The sequence below is a fragment of the Dipodomys ordii genome, unplaced genomic scaffold (genome assembly GCF_000151885.1).
Source record: "Dipodomys ordii isolate 6190 unplaced genomic scaffold, Dord_2.0 Scaffold4, whole genome shotgun sequence".
Lineage (NCBI taxonomy): Eukaryota > Metazoa > Chordata > Mammalia > Rodentia > Heteromyidae > Dipodomys > Dipodomys ordii.
Genome location: NW_012267220.1, coordinates 25594082 through 25616694, shown reverse-complemented (window position 1 = coordinate 25616694; position 22613 = coordinate 25594082). Strand labels below are relative to the sequence as shown.

At 46.9% G+C, this 22613-nt stretch overlaps 1 protein-coding gene across 1 annotated transcript in view; it reads right to left on the bottom strand.

Annotated features, from left to right (window-relative positions):
• Positions 1 to 9943, bottom strand: part of Smim18 (small integral membrane protein 18) — a 64662-nt gene extending 54719 nt beyond the window's left edge. Inside the window, exon 1 of the mRNA XM_013025711.1 lies at positions 9855 to 9943. Coding sequence (XP_012881165.1) covers positions 9855 to 9862 — 8 coding nt within the window. The 5' untranslated portion in view covers positions 9863 to 9943. The remainder of the gene's footprint in view (positions 1 to 9854) is intronic.
• Between the last annotated feature and the right edge of the window lie 12670 nt (positions 9944 to 22613).

Below are 22613 nucleotides of genomic sequence, written 5' to 3'. Positions count from 1 at the left end.
GCTTCATCCTGTCTGCAGAGAAACCTATGTGAGATATCTCTTTCTCTCTCACACACATACCCACCCCTACACACCCACAAGCATGTCCACAGCTGAGGTCCCCTAAGACCCTCTAAGATTATATTCGACCAGCACCGATCCTGACTTAGTCTGTGCCAGGCACCTCACCCCCACTGTGAACTCTGAGCAACACGGACACTCTGCACTAGATTCCATCCCACACTTCTTCAGGATGCTCTTCTGAGATGCCGTATCCCTGGCAGGTGCCCACCTCGGCACAGTGACATGGGGACAGGACCAAGAGATACCTAGGAAGTAACTTGAAGCAGACAAAATGGGATGCCAGACAAAGTGAAATAACCACAAAAACATTTTCCAGCTTCTTCCATTTACAGATTAGGAAACTAAGGTGCACAGAAGCGATGTCCCCAGTATCAATGCCAAGGCAGGAAGACCCTGACTTCCTCCCTCCACAAAGCACCATTTCCCTCCTCCATAGCAGCCAGAGAAGAAAGGAATCCTTTACTTGTCCTGTACAAGCCACTTTGTAGTGACTAAGTCCCATTATCGTTCTTGCTTTTCAAAAGACAAAGGTGCCATACCAAAGAGCCTCAACATACGGATATAAAATAACATACATACTGAAACAAACTTCAAAGATGTGGAAACAAAGGACTTTTTTCTTTTCCTGATGACTATTTTTTTTTTTTTATTGGTTGGTCATGGGGCTTGAACTCTCTAGCGCTCTACCACTTGGACTACAATGCCACTTCCAGTTTTCTGGTAGTTTATTGGAGATAAGTCTCAGACTTTCCTGCCTGGGCTGGCTTTGAACCGCGATCCTCAGATCTCAGCCTCGTGAGTAGCTAGGATTACAGGTGTGAGCCACTGGCACCCTGTGGCTTGACTCTATTCTTTGCCTTATACTCATGTGCACATCTGTGAGAGGGTGGGGGAGGCACAGAATCAGAGAAAAAAGGGTGAAAAGGTGCAGCAGCAGAGCACACTGAACACTGAGGAAAGTGAGCTATGCACCTCCTAGGTGGAGGGAGGAGGGGATGGAGAGAATAAGGGAACAGGTGACACTATGCAAAAGGACGTGTGCGTATTACCTGCTGTATGTAAAGGTAACCCCGCTGTATATCATCTCTAAAACAACAGATCACAAAAAAAATAGAAAGGGTCATGAGAAATGAATAGCAAGTGCTGAATAGATGGGTAAGTCCAGTCCTGTGGTTCTCCAATGCAGTCCCTGGTCTACCAGCCTTGCTTGGCCCTTGTCAGAAATCCAATCTCTTGCAATTTACCAAGTTCTCCAGGGAACTACCATGCACACACTCACGTCTCAGAGACGCTGCTCCTGACTCAGGTTTGCAGAAGTGTGGCAGCAAGAAGTCTAGAAATGCTCTACCAGTGAGTTTGGGAGAAATGTCATCCAGGCCCCTCCGCAGCACATAAAAGGCTCAGAGAAGCTCCTGTTTGACTCAAGCTAGCCATGGGCTAACCAAGTTCATCTGGCCACAGATTCTTTTGATTTTGTGCAAGCTATTAATACCTGTAGGGTGGAGGAATGCTGGTCAGGAAGGCCCTGCCAGTGGTAGGTCTACTTGCCCAAGTGGCAAGCTCCTTCCTCTTAATGAAAGTAGTCCTGTGCCCTGAAAAACACACCCAACTGAGGTGCCGTCCAAGATGTTCAATCTCTGCAGCGGCTTAGATTCCCTTGGGATTCCTAATTCTGGTGCAGAGTCCTTGCGTATTACATTCACAACTCACCTGGTTCTCTTTAAAGGTAATAGTTACAATACCATGCTGAGTTTCCCCAACATGAAGCTAACTGTAACAAGTCACTTCCATATTGACTTGACTAGCCATCAACTGGGTCATGTGCTGTGACCATTGATGTCCTTTTGGGTAGTGTCTTTCACTCGTTAGCAGTCTGCCAGGGGCAGCCAGGCTGTGCAGAAGCTGTATATTCTGCACCAACAGGGTTTTTTTTTTTTTTTTGGAAACAGCAACCCCCACTGTTTCTACAAGACCCAGACCCCATCCCTAACTAGGGGTACCTCTTCCGGCATGTCTGTGCTATATGAACAGAAGCTCACTCATGAAGGAAGCCCACATTCTACTTGCCTGCCCCCCCCCACATTCCTTGCTTAGGGCCATGAGACACGTTGTTATTACCTAGACAAAACCTGTGTGTGACTCGGTTCACTGGGTAAGGGCACTCTCTTACCCAGGCCATTGGCTAGGAGACGGCTGAACACGAACACTTGCCTGAGGCTGAGATCTGAGGATCACAGCTTGGAAACAACCCAGGGAAGAAAGTCTGTGTGTGAGACTTTCCAGCTAAACACTAAAAGAGCTGGAAGCAGAGCTGTGGCTCAAGTGGTAGGCACCAGGCTTGAGAGGAAAAAAAACAAAAACAAAAACCCAAAAACCTTAAGGGATAGAAGCTAGGCCCTGAGTTTAAGCCCCAGGGGAACCCACCCCCCCACCCCCCACCCCCAGGCTGGAGAAGGCCCAGTTCTCAAGACTATCCAGTAGGGGGATGTAGGGACTTCAGGTGCTGAGGCCTGATTCCAAGTAAGCCCAAGGTCTAGACTTCAAGCTCCCAGGACCATGAACACTGGCTAAGGCTAAACAAGGCTGAGATTAAACACAGATCCTCAGGATACTCTACTGGGCCTTTGGACTCATTGCTTGCTTGTCCTAAGTACAAGTGGGGCTCCTGCTTCCAAGCAGGCGTGTGAAATGTGCTTAGACATCTCTAAGTTTGCTCCAGACGCCACTCGGGTTGAGGGCGCCCAAGCATGTAACAGCAGATGTCAGATCAAGTCCACAGCGGTTGCTTGCCATCCATATTTAATTTTGTTGGCCAGTTAATTTTTAACTATGTTTGCTATCAAGGGCCATTAGAGGTCCCTGGGAGCTCAGCTCAGTCAAGCGAGGAAAGCTTCGTGGCGGAACGCATGAGGCTTGAAGCTGGGGCGTCCCACTTTTCCATCCTGTCACTGGGCCCCGGCCTTGCCCACCAGCAGCACAGATCCTGAATAAAACATCATCCCTTTTGGAGTGATTCGCCTTTCCCCCCTCTGTCACAACTGGTTTTCTTCAAAGGAAAAGTTTACTTTCTCCTTTGATGAAGAGTACGTTGTATACTTCCAAAGTTTCTTGGCAGCCTTGGGTTTGCTTCCACAGTAGTTAGAGAAGAATGAATTCATGCACTTCCTGTTGGGGATGCTCACCCCAACCTCCTCTCAGACCACTCTGCAAGCTGGGGGTCAGGCCTGCTGCTCCAGCAGCTTCTCTTCCTTACCGAGAATGAAGTCCAACTCTCAGGTTCTTCTTGTTGGGTCTCGGTGAGGATGGAGTCCATGTTCTATGTGCTTCTCACATGCCGGGGGAAAGCTCAGGGGCCTCTGGGCCACGAGAGGCCAAGTTCTGACAAAGGGAAAGTACTGCAAGGAAGAGCGAGTTCGCCAATGACTCTATTCCAGCACTTGATTCTTTCAGATTAACCCCATGAGGTGTTTATTCTCCCCATTTGAAAAAAGACAAACAGGTTTAATGACAATTAAAAAACAAAACGACTAAGATGATAAAGTTAGAAGGGGTAGAGACTCATTAAAACAAGGTCTGTGATTTGAAGAGTCCAGGTTAGTTAGGACCCAAGCCCTCTCTACCACTCTGCGGGATGTGAGCCACAGACCAGCATTAATCATTATCCTGAGCTTACCAACAACTTCCAGGTGTGACTGAGACACCAGCCGGGGTCCTTACTGCCACTGAGGTCAGGGGAAGCTGAATAGGATCCAGAGGGTAAAATAGAAGACACTTCAGAACGCTGAAGACCAGAGCACTAACTGAACTCCATGCCACTCATTGGGGCCCATCAAAGAAGACCCCTTTCAGCTACTGGCCCCATCCTGGTGGTCATACTGGTTTCTGAGCTCACATAAGCCTGGCCAGGGTCACATGGGACTGACTGGGTGTGAGGAGCATCTCCTGCCTAAAACTATGTAATATGTGAAGGCTGGGTTCTTAGTGTCAGCCAGGATGGCCAGAGGAACAAAGACCCCTCCCTCTCAAGGTTGGGGTGAAAGGCCAGACTGCAAGTCCTGAGATGTTTAGGCTGCTCACTGTCTTCTTTAGGGCTTCTCCTTAATTGCACAAATCCTGGAGCAGACAGGGAAAGGATGACAACGTAACCAGGGAAAGAGCTTTGCTTAGCAGCGCAGCAGCCTAAGATTGGGAGTAATTCTGCCTGGGGAAAGGGTTGGGGGATCCCAAGGGAAGGCAGTGGGGAGTGTGGGAAGAAAGGCTGGAGTCCTGGGGGGAATGAGCGGGGTGACCTGTGGTCCTGTTCCTCTGCGGGTTTCTCTGATAGGAAAGAAAGATAAGGCACAGCTGGAAAGAAAGGTCAGGGACAGCGGCTCCGTGTGCAGAGAGAGAAGAGCATCTCGGGGTCTCTCTGGGACCTCTCCATTCCCACTCGTGATGTGTTTCTGCGGGTCCAGGTAGTTTCCGTAGGTGGGGCATGTCAGGCTGGGCTGTGGGGGAGACTTCCTGTCAGGACAAATTCCGCAAATGCTGTGGCAGCAATGAGGTGACACCGTTCACTTTCTTTTTAGCGCTGGACGCCCGTAAGGGTTTTAACAACCATCCATGAGCAGCATGGTCTTAGCCCTAGTTCATCTCACTGCAAATACAAATGCCCCCTTGGAAGGGTGTACGAAAGGCCCCTTACAAAAATAAGTCTTGGTCGAGCCTGCTGAGTGCCAGGCACTATTGTTTGACAGGAGGAATTATGAGCTTCGTTTTCCTGAGGCCCAGAAAGGTTTAGAAATTTGCTTCATCCAGGGGACAGAGCCTGCCAATGACATGGCTGTGTCTGGCTAGGAAGCTCCTTCCAGCGCCCAGGCTTCCTTCTTCCTGGCCCAGCCAGGAAAAGCAGCAGCCTGGAATGCCCCTGTGGGCTCAGCTCACACACAGACCCAGCCCCTCGGAGGGGCCTGGAGAAAGAAAGGGACTCCAGGCTCCTAGTAACCGAGAGAGGAACCAGCTGCGATCACAGGAGCCAGAGCACAGGAGCATAAAGCACAGGACATGCCCGCCCTGCCCCATCTACCGCCAGCATTAAACATGCTGCCCCTGGAAGGCCTAATGAACCTGAAAAGGGTCGAGCTGGCCTCTCTGGGAGGCGCAGTCCGCAGCTGGCAGTCTGACCTCACAGAGCTGCGGAGTTGGAGGGAAATGGATATGTCAGTGGATGAACATCTTCACGCGTGGGCCAAAAAAAACCCAACCTATGCCGCCTTGCAAAACATGAGAGTTTTGAACAGCCACAGGCAGAAGCTCTGGAGGACAAGCCAATGTGACCTGCAGTTCAGAGGCAGGTGGCAAAACCTTCTGGCTCCTTTTCACCCAGAGAGTGACAGAAAAGGCCTCACAGGCCATGAGCGAAGACCTGCCGCTACCGTGCTGACCGCTACCTGAACAGGAGGCGGAAGGGATGAGTGAGGTGAGCTGGCCGAAAGGTCCAAGTCCCTGTCAGCCAGCTTGCAGAGAGGCACGCTGTGTACAGCCCAGTGTGCACGCCTGCTCATGCTCTGGGCACACAGCCACAGCTTCCTGGTCTTCCTGTGCTCCATGAGAGACAGTGGTTAGCTAAAGGATGCTTGCTGAAATTCCTTCTAAAACGCAATCCTCAGCAGTGGCACCGTGCTGCTGGGTAGCCGCTCCGATCTGGCCAGCAGTGGGGATAGCCCTGCAGTGCAGGCGACCCACACCCCAACCCTAAGCTCACCTGTCCCCTGTGTTCTCCCTGCTCTGCTGGCCTTGGTTCCTCCCCCTCCCAACCCCCCGCCCCGCTCCCATTTCTGTATTTATTTTTTGATTTAACCTTTAAAAGTTTTCCATTGTGTCACAAGGGAACTCTCTAGGGACACACCCACAAGCAGTATGGGTTGTGACTCTGAGACCTGTTTCTGTCGCACAGGTGCAGGGGTTGTGAGTGGGCTGGGTGGGTTCTGAAGGGGTGGCGCAGGCGGCCAGCGTGCTGCTGGGGCAGTGCTGCTTCCTTGCCAATGCTTCGGGCTTCTGGGACCAGGGCTAGTGGACTTCCAGAACGTGGAGAGTGTTTGTGACTTTCTCTCTGCTCCACCAGCAACAAGAGATGAACCCCGACTCCAAAGACAGGCATAGGAAAAGGTGGTGACAGAAAAGCGTGTACACTGTTATTTTCAAGACAAAACTTTCCGAAAAGCACTGGATGAAACCATCCTTTCCTATCTACAGTGACTCACACAACAATTAATAAATTTCAAACACCAGTGACCTCGAAAGTACACTTGGATGAGCCCTTCTAAAAATGCTGGTAATCTTAGAAATCAGAGGTTGGCTGCACTGGGTCGCTCTTTCATCTTTAAAAACAATAAAGCAGTACACAGTGTGCTGCCCTGTTACCGTAGCCAATTTTTCCCCCTTAAAATTAGGATTTGATGGGAAACCAGAATCTTTTAAAACTCAGAGGGAAATGTGAGGGGGGGCAGCAGATCACAGCTGAACCTGGGGCAGAACTACAAAGGTGACCCAACTCCTTTTTAATGAGCAGTTCCGTCTCCTGGGCTCTCCTTCCTGTAGGTCACAGAATACAGACTGGAAAATGCATCCGCTTGCTGAGAACAGGCTTCTGCTAGTAGCACCCGCCATCCTGCTGGTCAGAGTGCCTCTGCTAGCTGATGTTGGGACCCGTGGAGGTGGGGTTGAATCTTTTGGTTTGTAGCTCAGCGTGGTCTGGGAAGCCATGATGGCAGCCGCAGTGGTCAGGCCTTGGCCCTGGGGCCCCGTCTCCCCAGCTTGCTCCGTCTGAGTCTTCCTGTGGATCATGCATTCATCTGTCATGGGCCCAACTCTCCCACAACCTCAGGCAGGGATTAATACCTTCGTTCCAAAATTGCATCGCCATGAAAAAAACAAAAAACGCTGTAGTCTACTTGAGATTTTTTTTTTTGGCTGTGATTAAAACTTTTATTGAAATCTCTCAAACGTCACCAAGAAATAAGTTTTTCTTTTTCTCTTTTTCTCAAAAGGGGGTGGGGAAGGGAGGGGAGCTAACAAATTCAACATGGGAGCTCCCTCTGCTGGTCTGCAGTAGGTTGATATGTGACAAACACATTCCCAGAGACAAATCTAATTTGCTGAAGAAGTGGACAAAAGACAGGTGTGTTGGGCTTTGCCTCAGGAGAGAAACACTAGAAGAAAAAAAAAATCCATGTCTCAAAATAGAGCACAACATTTGCTAAGAAAAACAAAATTACTTAGACGACTCTTCCAAAGACATTATAAGATTTCCAAAACAAAAAAACTGAGTTTATCCGGGAAGGGGAGATGCTCCATTTGGGGCTTCCCCACTGTGCTAACAATTCATACAGTTCTGAGGCCCTTTGGATGCAGCTAAATGCTGATTCCCTTGACTTTGCCACCAGGTCTCTTCTTACAGGCTTCCCATCTACTTAGAGAAGAGAGTTCCAAGGAGTCATTGGAGCGAAGCCTCTCCACAAGTCCACTAAAGAGTAAGTCTTTGGTAAGCCGACACCCTGGAGAGTTAGGAGCCCAGCCTGAGAGTCAGGTGACAGACCAGGATCTAGTGAGAGCAGAGCCACTGATTTAGGGTAAGGTAACTCTTCATCTTCGGGCCTGTTTCCTCATCTGGTAGAGGGGCTAGACCAGCTGATCTGTAAAGCCTACGAGTCCCCAGAGGGACAAGTAAATTAAGGAGCCATGTTTGTTCATGCATCTTTGGGATACAGAGTTCAAGGGTGCACTGAGAATGACTCCAATCTCACTAATACCCGATGAGAGTTCCACCAAATCTGGGACCGACGGCAGAGTCAAGTGGATTCCGAGCTGGGGAAGTCTCCAGAACAAGGAGGATCTCCCAAGGAGAGTGCCAGGTGGGTGCTGCATCCCACTAAGGCACACAGCCGAGTCCAGCTAACCCCGCACTCTCTCCATCCTTCCTCACAATGGTGGAGGGCTTTCTAATCTCTTAGGACTCATTAGATCCTTCTCTCAGAATCACTTCCGGTTTTATCCATCATGCATGGCCCAAAGCCATCATTTTTTTTTCCTTTGGTTTTGTTTGTTGTTTTGGCCACTGTCTACTCCTGGCTCTTTAGAGAACTGACGAAAGAAAGGCTTTGGTGATGACTAAGCAAAGCCATAGCTATTCAGAAGACTATGCAACCTCACATGGTTTCAAAATTATTTATTAAGAATGGCTTTAATCGCCAATTGGTCTGTATCTGAACCATCTCGTGAGTTTAGGTAAAGAGGCACATGGGGTAGGTAGATCTTTTGTCTGGCCAACAAAAAAGGTTCTTTTAGTTGCTTTGTATTGCCTCCAAAGTTATTTGAGCACAAACATACTAATAACTCAGGCACAGGATTCCATCTTATCTTCTCCTATTACCTACCAGCTGTCAGGGTTACCGAGCACTGACTTGGTTAATGGACAGAAAGTGGAAAAGACCAAGCCAGTCCTGGAGTTTGTCTTCTGTGCCAGGTCCTCCCAACTGACACCATTTACATTTTCCATCATTATCTGTACTGCTTTCTACTTCATCCTCTCAACAGACAGGAATTACTACAGGAGTGCAGGTGCACAGTCCTGCCTTTGCCGTTTGCCTGCACAGAGTCTGGGTGCTAGGGGACAGCAGATCCTGGATGGCCGTTGCTAGCACAAGCAGAAAGCACTGGGGACTCAGCTGAAAGATAATGGAAGGATGCTTGGCCCCCTGACCCAGGTTCCCAAGACCCTCACTGGGAGACGCTTGCTGGTGGTATCTCAATTAACACAGACCTGGGCAACAGGACAGAATTTTAACTCGAAAGGAAGAGTGTAAGGAGTCTGTTTATCTCATCTAGCCTTGTAAATGAACACTACAAATGAACAGTAAGCAAAACAAAAATCCCACCTGATCAGCCTGATACTTTGTTTAAAAACCAGGCTGAGTGATGAATCTGTATTCATTATTCATGCCTATGATTTATCTGCTTTCCATTTATTTGCTATTGAGCATCACTCTTTGAAGGCCCAAGAATGAGCAGTTATTTCTAAGGTGAATCTTAACACTGACTGCTACCAATCACACTGAAAAGAACACTCAGATTACTGTTTTCTTCAAGGGGGAGAGGACATGTTAGTATGTAGACAGTTATTGTGGGGAGAAACAGGGAGGTTGTTTACAAAACAAGCTATTCTTAAATAAGAAAGAAAGCTGGGCAGAGCACAGTTTCCCACCTGACCTTGTAGTTACCTTCTATTGTACCTTTCCTACTCCATTTCCTATGCATGCATGGGAATAAAGAACCCTCATCTTTCCAGAAGCATCCCCTCGGTCACTTGATTTCTTCCTCCTCATGAGATAAAGAGCAGAAGCCTAATAGTACACAGAAACACAGACACACCTCATTCCTGATCCATGTGCCTCAGCAGCCTTTCTACATGACCAGGTGCACACATCATCTGTGCTCTGGTGATGCCCTCCAGCTCGCTGGGGACCAGGGAGTAACCTTGGCCCAGTTCTCGTGTGTGAGATATGGGTGAGAACATTGAGGAAGACAGAGGTGTTGTTTGGGGCAGACATCAGGCAGTGGGGGGTATCATGGCTGTCAGATGGTCCTCTAAGTCCTGCATGGGGTCAGCTAGATGGAGGGGGGAGGGTCATTCATCTCTTGAAGGTGGCTCTGTTAGCTGGATAGGTGTTAGTTGTATGGTGTGCTCTGGGGAACCAGGTTTGAAAGGACTGGTGGTGGAGTGAGTGAAGTCGTGGCCGATGGGTATAAATTACCTGGGCATGCAGTGAAGCGGGATAGGTGAAAGCAGGAGGAGGTAGAGCAGGCGCTAGCTCCGCTGGGTACAGAGGGTACGGGGCCCACACTTCAGGGCTACTGGGGTAAAGTGCAGGCACTGTGAGCTCATCTGCAAGAAAAGAATAAGGGAAGAGTTAGTGGTTACCAAACAGCTGCTTTTACATCAAGAAAACAAAACACAGTCACCCCGAGCCCCACCAATGGCAGAAGTCAAATTACTCTCATTCTTTTCACAACCTGTTGGCTTTAGCCTCCCCCAGTCTATGCAAGGGAACAGTAAAGACCAAACAAACAAGACACCAGCATCTGCTGTGTGTCCGGCCAGCTGAGATTACAGGACTGGCCTCTCTCTGCCTGAAGGACTCTGATGCTGTTCCAACAGTAGCCGAGAACCCAACCACAGTGGGAACATTCTGCGCCACATAGAAAATACCGTCCTACGAGGAGAGGAAGAGAGAGGGAAGGCCACCAGGAGCTAGCCTATGAGAACATCCACACAGCTTCTGGGTTACTGGCAGTACCCCAGCAGACCCAAAGATCTGCAAGACTTGTTTACCAGCATGGCTGTTACCAACCAAAGTCCAGCCTTTTCCAATCTGTCCTGAGATACACAGGACCAACCAACTGAGACCCATTTAAGATGGTAAAATTCAGAGAATGGAAGTGAAACAGTTTAGACAGCCTAATTTGTTAGGTTCCACAAAGATGCAAACATAAGCCCTTACAGCCACTGCATACTCTTATCTTTTCTAGGGGGAAAAAAATGTCATGTTACCAACGATTGGTCTAAAAGCTTCACATGTATCCCCAGCTCCGTTCAGGTCAGGTTTGCTAGACTGAAGGGCAAATGTCCGGATCGCCTCCAATGGATGTGGAAGCAATCCATTAGAAAGAAGAGCAAGCACACGAGCGAGCTTCTCAGCAAAGGCAGAAATAACATCAGTCAATAGTTACAAATCTGGACCCTGTGAAGCAATATTTCAATATTTGCTTTTATCACCTGTCAAAATCTGAAATCATGTGTGCCAAGGATGCTACTCAAGACTGCAGAGGGAGTCAGACAAGGGTGACTTGATAAAACCATTAGTAACGCTGAAGGCAAGAGCCCAAGGTCAGCGGTGAACTTCCTTACTCTCTCTTTCCTCCAAAGCTGTAGTCCCAGGCCAGGATGAGGGCAGGTGGAAGGTGGGAAAGCAGCAGCATCTGTGGGTGGGTGAGCACCAGATGGACAGAGGCAGGGGAGGCTCTGAGTGGCCAGAACTTCCCCAAGGAGAGCAGGGAGTCAAGGGCTGACCCATGACTCCATTCAGAACAACTCACACTCATTTCCAGACATAATGGGGTTCCCAACATGTGGGTTAATACATTCCACTGCAGCGGACCTCCCAAACCCACTCCTCCTTTCAACAAGTTAAAGTGCAAGTGATGGGAATCTTGATTGCCTGTGAATGAAAGCATGAGACTCTAGAAGAGGACTGACAGGTCTACAAGTTTCAAAGACTTGTGGTCCAAACCACCTACTTGAAGGTCTAGAGTGTGTATCTGTCGCCGGAGGCTCAGGAAACCCCTTGGAGGGGCTGAGAACACTCTACAGATCCCTATTTCCTGTCAGGATGTGACCATATGCTTTCCATTACAGCAGTTCTTGTGGGAGCCTAGCTAGTGGAAACTAAGGGCTGCCAGGACCAGGGCCTTGGATTTTAAACAAACAGCCCACTCTCAGCAATGGCAAGCTATTATTGTTGTTGTTATTGTTATTTTAGCTACCAGGCTATTTTAAGACATTCTGAGTCTTATAAAAGTCAAGAGCATCTCAGGCCCCAGGACGCTGATCTCCAGCTCATGCTCTTGTGGCCCTCTGTGACAGTTTAAGGCTGTAGAGCTCCTGGATCAACTGATACCAAGCAATGGGAGTCAGCAGCAGGGCTGGGGTTCTTCCTCAACCTCTAACAGGAACTGGTTATCTCAGGGGCCTTCACCTGATAAAGGGGTGCCTCCGGAAGAAAGTTTGGAAAATGAAATAAATATGTCCTTGCTAATATCTGGTCAGAGAGACATAAGGTGGAATCGGGTTTCAGTCTTGGTCTGAGTGGTGGAACGGATCACTTCCAGACCTTTCCGAAATGTTGATCCTGAAGCATGACTGGTTTCTATCAGAGCCAAACAAATACCCAGAGACACTTCAGCAATTGTGCAGACTTAGTTCAACAGAATGAGAATGAACTTGCACTTGATGAACCTTTATCCCCTTCCCCCGTCTTCCTAATGGAAAGGAACGGTATTCTTTTGCGTGTCCAGGCCCATGCGGTGACTCAGGTCAGGAGCCCATCAGAAGGAGTCCTCAGATACCTACATTCCAGCAGAGGTGAGAACTCTCCAGAAACATGTTCACTCGGCCCCCCTATTCCCCCCAAAAAGAGGTCATTCAGCAGAATGAGCTTTTTGCATATAGACAACTCTTTTGGGGTGCCAATGTGGTATTGAGACTAATGTTTGACTGTAGTTTCCCTTTCCTCTCTTCCTTGCTCAGCGGCTCAACCTCAATAGTAGAGAAGAGAAGAGTGGCCCAAAGTCAGAAGTAACAGCCGTGGAGAGGGTAAGACTCCTAGGACAAAAGGGGCTGCTGACCACTCAGGTGAGCCGAGCCCCAGTGGGCTGAAAGGGGGCAGAGGCCAGGGCCTTTCTATCTGGGCCTAATCCCACCATCCATAGATGGCTACCTCCTCTCCCCAGCCTCAACCCCTCCCCCCATCCCAGGATTATGACTAAAGGGAATATACATCTCAATAGATCTTTTTTCCTTCACAGGAGTATATGCAACCAGAAGAAAAACAAGAATCTCGGACTTTCCGGTCCACCCTTCAATCTCTCAGGAAAGACAGGAAGGAGAATTGGTCCCGGAAGATCACCTAGTCACCTTTCCTTTAACACAAGGGAACAAGCAGAAAGGTGTAGAGGAGACAACTCTAAGTGCTGAAGACACGGAAGAAAGGCAAGTCTCTGCTCAGCTCTCCAATCAAGGTCTCATCACAGACCTTGATCGTGGTTATCACTTCAATTATTCACTCTATTTAGGAAAATTCAGAAGTCTATTGTTTTGAGATTTACTCCAAGGTAAAACATCCTAAATTCATTAGCCCAACTGCAATCACAAACCAGTTCCTCTCCTTACTTCCAATATATTCCTTTATCCCTCTCACTCAGGCAGAAGGCCTCGTTCGCCACCCATATCCAAAGAGTTGCCAAGTCCTAGCAGCAATAAAAATGGCAGAAGTAATGACAGGAGTGGTGGTAATGAGGACAGGGGCTCATGTTTACCAAGTAAGCCCTGCATGCTAGTGCTCCAGGATTAATATCGGCCTCTATTCAAAATGGAGGCCACAGAAAGGTTACGCATGGAGCCCAGTAACCCGCAGCAGGGCGAGAGAACAGGATGTGAACAGTCTCCTGAATCCCAACTCTTCCCCTCTGCCCTCCACAGAAACCTCCTCAGCGTTTCTCATGCTCTTCCTTGCATCGGTGTTTCTGCTACCTGAATGAAGGCTCTCAGCCTGGCCCTCTGTCTCCTGAGTGTAACTTTATTCCTATCACAACACACTCTTGGAGCAGCAATTTAATCCAAACACAGACCCACAAAGTAAGTTTGCCCAGGAAGCTCCTAAAGCTTCTGCTGCAGGGGTTTGCCTGTCATCACTCTCAGGGCTCCTTTCTTTCCTTACAGTCCAACTCTCTTATTGGAAACCGCCCTATGCAATCTCGGTTTTAAAAGGATCTGTTTCAACACCCGGAGGGGAGGAAACCCAGAGCAGGAGCAGGAAAAGATCCCTCTGGGGACTGCTACAGTTATCTATTCTTGTTCAGCACATTGGGACATTTTCATCATTCCTCTTCCTTCCTGTGACCTGCAGCTGTGGGAAGAGGATTACTCAGTTTCCCTAGGCAAATCCATTCCCAAGCCTGTGTGGCTACAACACCCATTATCTGTCAGTCCATCAGTAAGCCTGACCGCTTAACAACTGCCGTCAAGCTTGGATGTGAACAGATGCACTAGTTTTATGTCACATGAACATCATGACAACACTGGCTCAGCCAACTCCACTGCCATTTTGGTATACTTGCTTCATGAAAGGGGCACTGATGTACTTGGAATGAAGTAGACCCATTCGCAGGATGTCCTCTTGATGGGGATGGTGGAAGAGTCAGAACAGAACATGAGGTGGGGCTGTACGCCTCCCCGTGGAGTTGTGCTTGTGCAACAAGCTTCACAGAATCCTTTGTAAAGTGTCTTTACCACCCTTTCCTAAGAAATGGAGAATGTTAGAGGAAACAAAGGAGGAGGCTACAATGCTTGATAAGAAATGTACTCATTATCTTGCCCATGTAATTGTAACCCCTCTGTACAGTATTTTCACAATAAAAAAAAAAAAAAAGAAATGGAGAATGTTAACCAAGATGCTAGTGATGGACCAGGCAATAGTTCCAGGAAGGACCAGGCCATGAATGTAAGCAATGGCACTCCAGAGTCTATTCTCTTAACCACAACACTACACAGTCAACCTATCAGGAAGGTTATGCCCAACCATCAAGTTAACTTTATCAAGGGAGGAAAGACAGATCAGACCTTCAACAACAAAATAGGGCAAATAAAGCTGGGCACTGGTGCTCATACCTGTAATCCTAGCTACTCAGGAGGTTGAGATCTTACGAGAGTCAAAGCTAGGTTGGGCAGGAAAAGTCCATGAAATGATTAGCTCCAATTAACTACCAGAAAACCAGCAGTGGAATTGTGGTTCAGAGTGGTAGAGCTCTAGCCTTGAGTGAAAGAACTCACGGACAGTGCACAGGCTCTGAGTTCAAGCTCAAGGACTGGAGTGTGCGCTGGCATGTATGCTGGCATGTGCGTGTGTATGTGCACACACACACACACACAACGGAGAGAGGAGTGGGAGATGAAAAACACTATGGTTACTTTGAAAAGCTAAATTCTGAACAGCCTTTCCAGTCCATGGTAATACGCAATTAATGAATTTTGTGTGATGCTGGTGATAGTACCAAGGGTCTTGGCCCATGTAGACAAGCGCTCCGCCATGGACCTATGTCCCAGCTTGCTTTTTCCACCATGGAACTATGTCCCATGACGACCCTGGACTCCAATGCCCGGCTTCTCTGCATCATAGATAACAGCCATGTGCATCACAAGCAGCTTCCGTAACCAGTATTTATTTTTTTACAACTAGAGTAAAAAGCAAAACGAACCTATGACAATTGTGCCAGGTCTACAGAACTGAGTTAGGAGATGAGGTAGATGAAGAGTACTGAGGAAAGGAGAAAGAACACATGAAAAGAGTGGTTTAGGGCCAGAGATAACCTGAGAATGTATTACAAAGGATCCTAGATGAAGTAACAAATTTCTGAAGGGGAATTTGCGATGGTTCTGTGGTAAGGAGCAATGGCAGAGGGAGAGGCACGAATCCTTTTCTAGTGTGCTTGTGTGCATTTAGGAAGCTCTACACTTGGGACTGTCCAGCTTACCTCATCTCCAGTGTGTGGCATGGCGCTTGTTTCTTAGTACACATTTATAAATTTTCCCAAGTGCCACATTAGGCATACATTTCCAAGCATGCATCTCTTTCCCTTGAGATAAAGTCTAAAAGTAGAATTATTATTTAAGTAAGGAATGAGATTATTAAGACTTTGATGTATTTTCCCCCAAACAAACTTGGATTTTGACAGTCATTCAAGACAAAACTGATCAGGGCTGGGCATGATGGTGACATGCCTGTAATCCTAGGTACTTGGTAGGCAGAAAGCGGGAGGACCGCAGTTCAGGCCACCTGGGCAAAAGTCAACCAACGACAGGCCTGGGATAAGCCTGTGACCTTGGCAATGCAGAAGCCAGAGTGAGAAGATTAGTCACAGGCTAGCCCCAGGACAAAGTGCGACTATGCCTGAAAAATTAACTTAGAAAACCAGTCCAGGCCAGCTAGGGCATCCCCACCAACCAGTGGCCACCATCCAGGCGAGGGTTTTGCTTGTTTCAAACAAACCAGTCACTACCACCTGACAAATTGCCATGAGGGAAGAGAAAAAGATGGTAAGGGACAATACAAAACAGCCCTGACCATGTGGTGGACTTCCAGATTCTAGGTCCTGCTGCTCACTCTCCAGAGTGGCCTTTACTTTCTCTTTCCTAAATAAACTCTTTGCATACAACTGAGTTTAAACCTTAGGCTTGCAAGAAGCAAACGCACAAACACAAACTACATGCGATGCTTATAAGCAAAAAGTAAAATCCAACCTATTTTTTTGGCAGTATTGAAGACTCGTGGCTGGGAAGGTGGCTCAGCAGTAGACTGCTTGCCTTGCATGCTTGAGGCCCTGGGTTCAACTCCTCAGCACCACATAAGCAGAAAAACTAGGAAGTGGTGCTGTGGCTCAAGTAGTAGAGTGCTGGCCTAGAGCTGAAAACTGAGGGACAGCGCTCAGGCCCAGAGTTCAGGCCCCACAACTGACAAAACTGAAGGCTCGCTTTGCTAGATTGGCTCTCTACCACGAGACACTCCTCTATACCTATTTTGTGCCAATTATTTTGGAGATAGTATCTTATTTATATGGGGGGGGGGAGGAGAAGGAGGTAGAGGGAATTACTACAGTTTGAACTTGGGGTCTTGTGCTTGCTAGGCTCTCAAGTGATACCACACCTCCAGCGCTGGCTGGGTGTTTTAGAAATGGGAGTATTGTGGGCTTTTCTGTCCGATCTGGCTTCAAACCAAACCCAAATCTCAGGCTCTGGTGCCAAAAAGCATCTGGCTCTGTATAGTTCTTCAATAGTTAATATTAATTAAACTAATAAACTTTCAGCTTCTTAGTTTGGGACTGCACTGCCTAGCAGTCTTCATGGATTTTACTGCTCCCTTTAAAATCCCAGGACACACCACACATCCTTCCTCAGAGCTCCCGAGGCAGCCTGTATAAGATCCCGACTATGGCACTTGTCAGGTATGTTAGAAACATTTTTCTGTGTCTTTTAAGATGTTTATTTATTAAGTGGTTGTATAAAGGTCTGTGTTTTTGTCCTTCACCAAACTGAAATCTCAAAATCCCCAGCATCTATGTCTGCCAAAAACAAACTACAGCACAGACACTGCTACAGTTCACGGATATTTCTAAGCTCTTCCAATATAGGGTGAGCAAGAGCTCGTACAGTACAAACCCACATAACCACGCGCAGGATTTAGTTTGGCACATTCTCTTGACTTTTAGGAAAATGTAAGGCTAAATCTGCAAAGGTGCCAAGTCCTTGGGAAGAAGCAGAAACTTTTATAGCCTTCAAAGAGATGGACAGAGGCCTAGGGGCCTGATGAATCTGAACTGCCAACCTACTTCAGAGCACAGGTGACACTGTAACAATGCACACGTGCACAAAGTGGCCATAGGCCTGGGAGCAGCTCCAGACTGGCAGGAGCTCCGCCTTTTCCCTACACTCTTTGCGGAGAGCTGGCTGGCTCATTGTGGTCACCCCTAATTGATCCATAAGGAACGTGAAAGACATATACCCAGAAGCTCATGGCATAAAGCCTACAGAAAAAATGTGCAAAGTCATAGAATTCTTCTAACAAAAACATCAAAATAATAGGGGAGCTGGGTGCTGGTGGCTCATGCCTGTAACTCCAGAAGCTGAGATCTGAGGATTGTGGTTTGAAGCCAGCCCAGGCAGGAAAGTCCATGAGATTTATCTCCAATTAGCCCCCAAATATCTAAGGAACAGTACGCAAGCTGAGTTCAAGCTCTTGGCCTCGCATCAAAAATCAAAACATAACTACAATGACAGACGTGGATTTCCACAAACTTGAGGGGTTATCCTTATTTGAAAGAATATCTAAAATACTGCTGAGAAAAGACAGGTTGGAAAAGTTTACTTAATAAGTAAAATTATATTTAACAATCACATTAATATGTGCTAAAAAGGATGAGTATACATTACCAAACTGTTCCACATTGCAGTATGTCTCATGTAAACTCCTAAATCATTTTACCGGCAAAAAATTTAGGATTGGAGACTTGTAGCAACTTGTCCAAGGTCATAAAGTTCACAGATATAAAAGGATAAAGAATAGGCTAGGCACTGTGACACTCTTCTAATTCTAGTTACTCAGGAGACAGAGATCAGGAGGGTTGAGGCCCAAGATCAGCCTGAGCAAAAATGCAAGATCCTACTGAAATAAAGCAACCAGAAAAGAGGCTACTAGGGGTGTGACTAAAATGATACAGAGCTTACGTTGGCAAGTAAAAGGTCCTGAGTTCAAGTGTAGAATCTGTTTCTACAAAATAATTTCCTTTTCATAAAATCAGAATGCAAATCAGTCAATCAATCTATCAATTGTGGCACTGGGGAATGAACTCAGGGCTTCCGGCTTGCTAGGCAATTGTTCCATTGCTTGGGCTACATCCTTGGCCCTTATGCTTCAGTTACTTTTTATATAGTAAAGTGAAAAGTAAATAACCTGCAGTATGATCCTATTTATGTTCCCCATCATAGCTGCAGTAATAGATTCTGGCCATCACACCCACCTACTGGTTAAGAGGGTCTTATAGCCAGGCGCTGGTGGCTCACACCTGTAATCCTAGCTGCTCAGGAGGCTGAGATCTGAGGATCATGCTTTAAAGCCAGCCTCAGGCAGGAAAGTCCGTGAGATTCATCTCCAATAAACCACTAGAATATTAGAAGTGATGCTGTGGCACAGGTGGTGAGCACTTGCCTTGAACGAAGAGGTGAGGGACAGAGTCCAGGCCCAGAGTTCAAGTCCCATGACCGACAAAAAAAAAAAAAAAAAGGGTCTTGCAAACTTTTTGCCTCGGTTGGCCTCAGCTCAAATTGCAATCCTGTCAATCTCAGCTTCCCAAGGAACTAAGATTATAGCTTTGAGCCACTGTACTAGCTATATCTTAAAACTAAAAACACTTTAACTGCCAGGCACCAGTGGCTCACACCTATAATTCTAGCTACTCAAGAGGCTGAGATCTGAGGATCACGGTTCAAAGCCAGCCCAGGCAGGAAAGTCCGTGAGACTCTTATCTCCAATTAACCACCAGAAAACCAGAAATGGTGCTGTGGCTCAAGCGGTTAGAGAGCTTGCCTTGAACTGAAGAGGGCAGGGATGGTACCTAGGCCCAGAGTTCAAGTCCCATGACTGATCAAAAAAAACAAAACCAAAAAAACAAAACAAAAACCCACTGTTACTATATTGAAACTTTTTTTGTTACCAAATCCTTTTAACGTTTATTCAGTTTTTAGAGTATATTAACAGATGACAAGCATTACAACATTTAAAAGTCAATTTATGCAATTGTGTGAATTCTATCTCTTTTAGAAATATAATTAAGCACACCAACAATAACAGCAGTAAAATCAATGGAAATATGAGATTCGTTTTTACTGACATACTAGTATCAATGATTAAAAGCAAAAGTCCTAGAATGAAAACTCTTGGTCCAATCCTGATCCTTCTACTTACCAATGATGTGATCTTGAATGTTAAACTCTAAGCTTCAGAATATTTATCTATTAAAGCTTAGCAACTTACTTCAGGCTCCTTCAGGCTATGTGAAACAATTTAATCTAGCTCAGTTTCTGACAGAACAAAAAATAGGCAATGGGCTGGGTGTGATGTGTAGACCCTGCCTCAAAATAAGCAAACAAAGCCAGGTGCAATGGTTCCAGTCTGTAATCCTAGCTACTTGGCAGATGGAGATGGGGGCCACCTACAATTCAAGGCCAGCCCAGGTATAAAAGTTTGAAGGTCTCCACATCAATCAATGGCTCTTAGACCTCTAGAAGCAGCACAGGCTGGGTGCAGCAGTGTGTGGGTGTCATCCTCAGAGAAGCACAGCCCCGGCCGTTATTTCAAAAATAACCAATGAAGCTAGGTGCTGATGGCTTACACCTGTAATCCTAGCTACTCAGCAGGCTGAGATCTGAGAATTATTGTTTAAAGCCAGCTTGGGCAGGAAAGTCTGTGAGACTTTTTATTTTTTATTTTTGGCAGGGGGAAGAGGTATAAACACCGCATTTCCCTTTCCTGGGATTAATTTCAATAAATATTTTATATGATCACAGGCACAGAAGCTTTACGTTTCTGTCCCTCCCCTATGAGTATACTTCTTTGGTCTCACTGTGTGTGAATGCCAAGAGTCTTGTATAACGTATCGTGTCCCAGTGTATTTTAGAACTAATTTCTGCATGAGAGAAAACACTCGATGTTGGTCTCTCTGAGCTTGGCTTACCTCATCTGTGATACCCCAAATTAATCACCAAAAAAAGCCAGAAGTAGAGCTATGGTTCCAGTGGGAGAGCACCAGCATTAAGCAAAAAAGCCAGGGACAAAAAGGAGGCCCTGAGGTCAACACCCAGCACAGAAGGGAACAAACCAAACCAACAAAGGCAATTAAAAAAGGGGTTGGGGAGGACAAGGCCAGAGTTCCTTCCCTAGTATTAACAAAAGGAAGGGGAGCTGTGAGAAAACCCCCATTATACTGCTACTTAGCTTTAAAAAGCAATCAGTCAGGTGTAGTGGTACAAGCCTATAATCTCAGATACCCAGGAGGTATAAATCAGGAGGTTCACAGTTCAGGACAGCTCAGGCAAAAGTTAGTAAGACTCCATGTTAACAAGTAAGTCAAATACATGCCCCCTATCCCAGCTACACAGGATATATACTAGGAGGATCCCAGTCCACGATTAGGCACAGAAGGACCTAGACCTTGGAGAACAACTAAAAGCCAAGTAAAAAAGTAAAAAGCCAAGTCCACAGTATTGGTTCTACCCTTGTCCTGTAATGAGTACTGGCTTGTCAGAGTCAGATGCACCACCAAGTACAATACTGATGAATGTGGAGAAGGCTACTAAAGATTCCTCTGTGCTGATGTTAACATCTGCTGGTAGGCTAATAATTATTTACATAGGGCAAGTTTCACACTGCCAATTACTGTGAACTAAGGTGACCCCGCCCCCCCCCCAGAACAAGGCCACTGGTAGGTAGATCAGGGACTGTCCCTTCACAGGTAGACATGGACACTGACACCTCAGAAAAGGGCTTTCCTTTTCTTTCTCAGTGATGCATTCCTTTTTATAATCTGGTGACCTGGGATTAAACAATGCCAAGCAAAACTCTCCTTTTCAAACATGAGCTGCTGCCTGTGGGCTGCTTCCCTGTCCAGCCCAGCTCAGTGGACAAGTAGGTGCCAGCTGCCACTGAATGACAGTTCTACCTACTTACCTTACTATGGCACTGGATAAAACATGTGTTCCAAGATGGGCCCTGGCAGCTCACACATGCAATCCCAGCTACACAGGGGGCTGAGATGGGAGGATTATGGCTCAAACACACCACAGTTTTAAAGCCCAGGCTAGACACATAGCTCAAGTGGTAGTGCACCAGTCGAGTAAGCAAGCTGAGCAAGTGTGAGTCCTTGAGTTCAAACTCTGGTACTGGTGTTATCTAGCTCTACGTGCAAGGTTGAGACAGGAGGATCAAAATTTGGAAGCTCACCTGAGCTACACAGCAAGACTCAGTCTCTCCTCTCCTCCCTCCAAGTGTTGAAACATGAGGCCAAGAGATGGGTGAAATCACAGGACAGGCTCCAGGTTAAGAGTAACAGAGGCCCAGTCAGAACGTAAGGTGAAATGCATCTCAGAACCAGCATGGATGAAGGCAAGTCCATTCAGTCAAGGTTACTCTCTCTCATATTTGATTTCCTGTGGCCTGTGTCTTCCACTGATTTACTGAGTACCTGCTGCATTTCAAATGCCAGGTGGATGCTATTACCTTCCCTAGCCCAAATCTGGGGGCTGAACTGAGTATCCTGGAGACACTAGGTAGGGGGTGGGAAGAATGCATGTGGAAAGGAAACTCCGTATCGATTTCACCATCTGAATGGTGAAACCGGAAGTGTTGTGAACTAACTCCTCTGTCAGCCAGTAATGGCCACAGAGAAAAGTATATTCCAAAAAAGCAGACATGATCTGTATGTACCAGGGCTAGACAGGAGATGATGCCAAAACCTGTGTGTGCATGCTTCTCTCTTTGGGGACTCAGTATATAGCAAGTGGGCATTTCTAACCAAAACCTTGGGTAATTTACCTAATCTCTCAGAGCCTGTTTCCTCAGGTAAGTATAGAAACTATCACATAGATTATACAGATTTAACGAACTGGGCACACTGATGGTGCATACCGGTAATCCCAGCATTTCAGAAGCTGGGATCAAGAGGATCAAGCCTGGGTTTGAGGCCGGCCCGGGCCACACAGTGACATCATGTTCCAAGCAAAATTAATAAAACTAAGCACAGAACTTGAGATACATAGAGTATGAACGTATTCTTAGGGAATTACAATTATAGACATAATATCCAGGAGGCAAGAACAGAAAATCTGGAGGCGTAATTGTGGTAATCCGAGCTATTGGAAATCTATCCTTTGCACAAAAAAATTCCTCATGCATTTCAGCTGGCCTGGGGCTGAAACCTGCTGGGGGGGGAGGGGTGGCGGCAGGGTGTGCTGCCCTGGAATGCACACCCCCAGCCACTGCTCATGTTCTACACTGTTCTTCCTCATTCTTTTGTGCCTCTCTCTTCTCGTCCAGCTCCTTTTACTAGGCGAAACTTGATGATCACTACAGAGATAGAGCTCGGGGAAAGTATTTACTTTCTTGTGTTGAAAATGCATAATGTTCTTCATT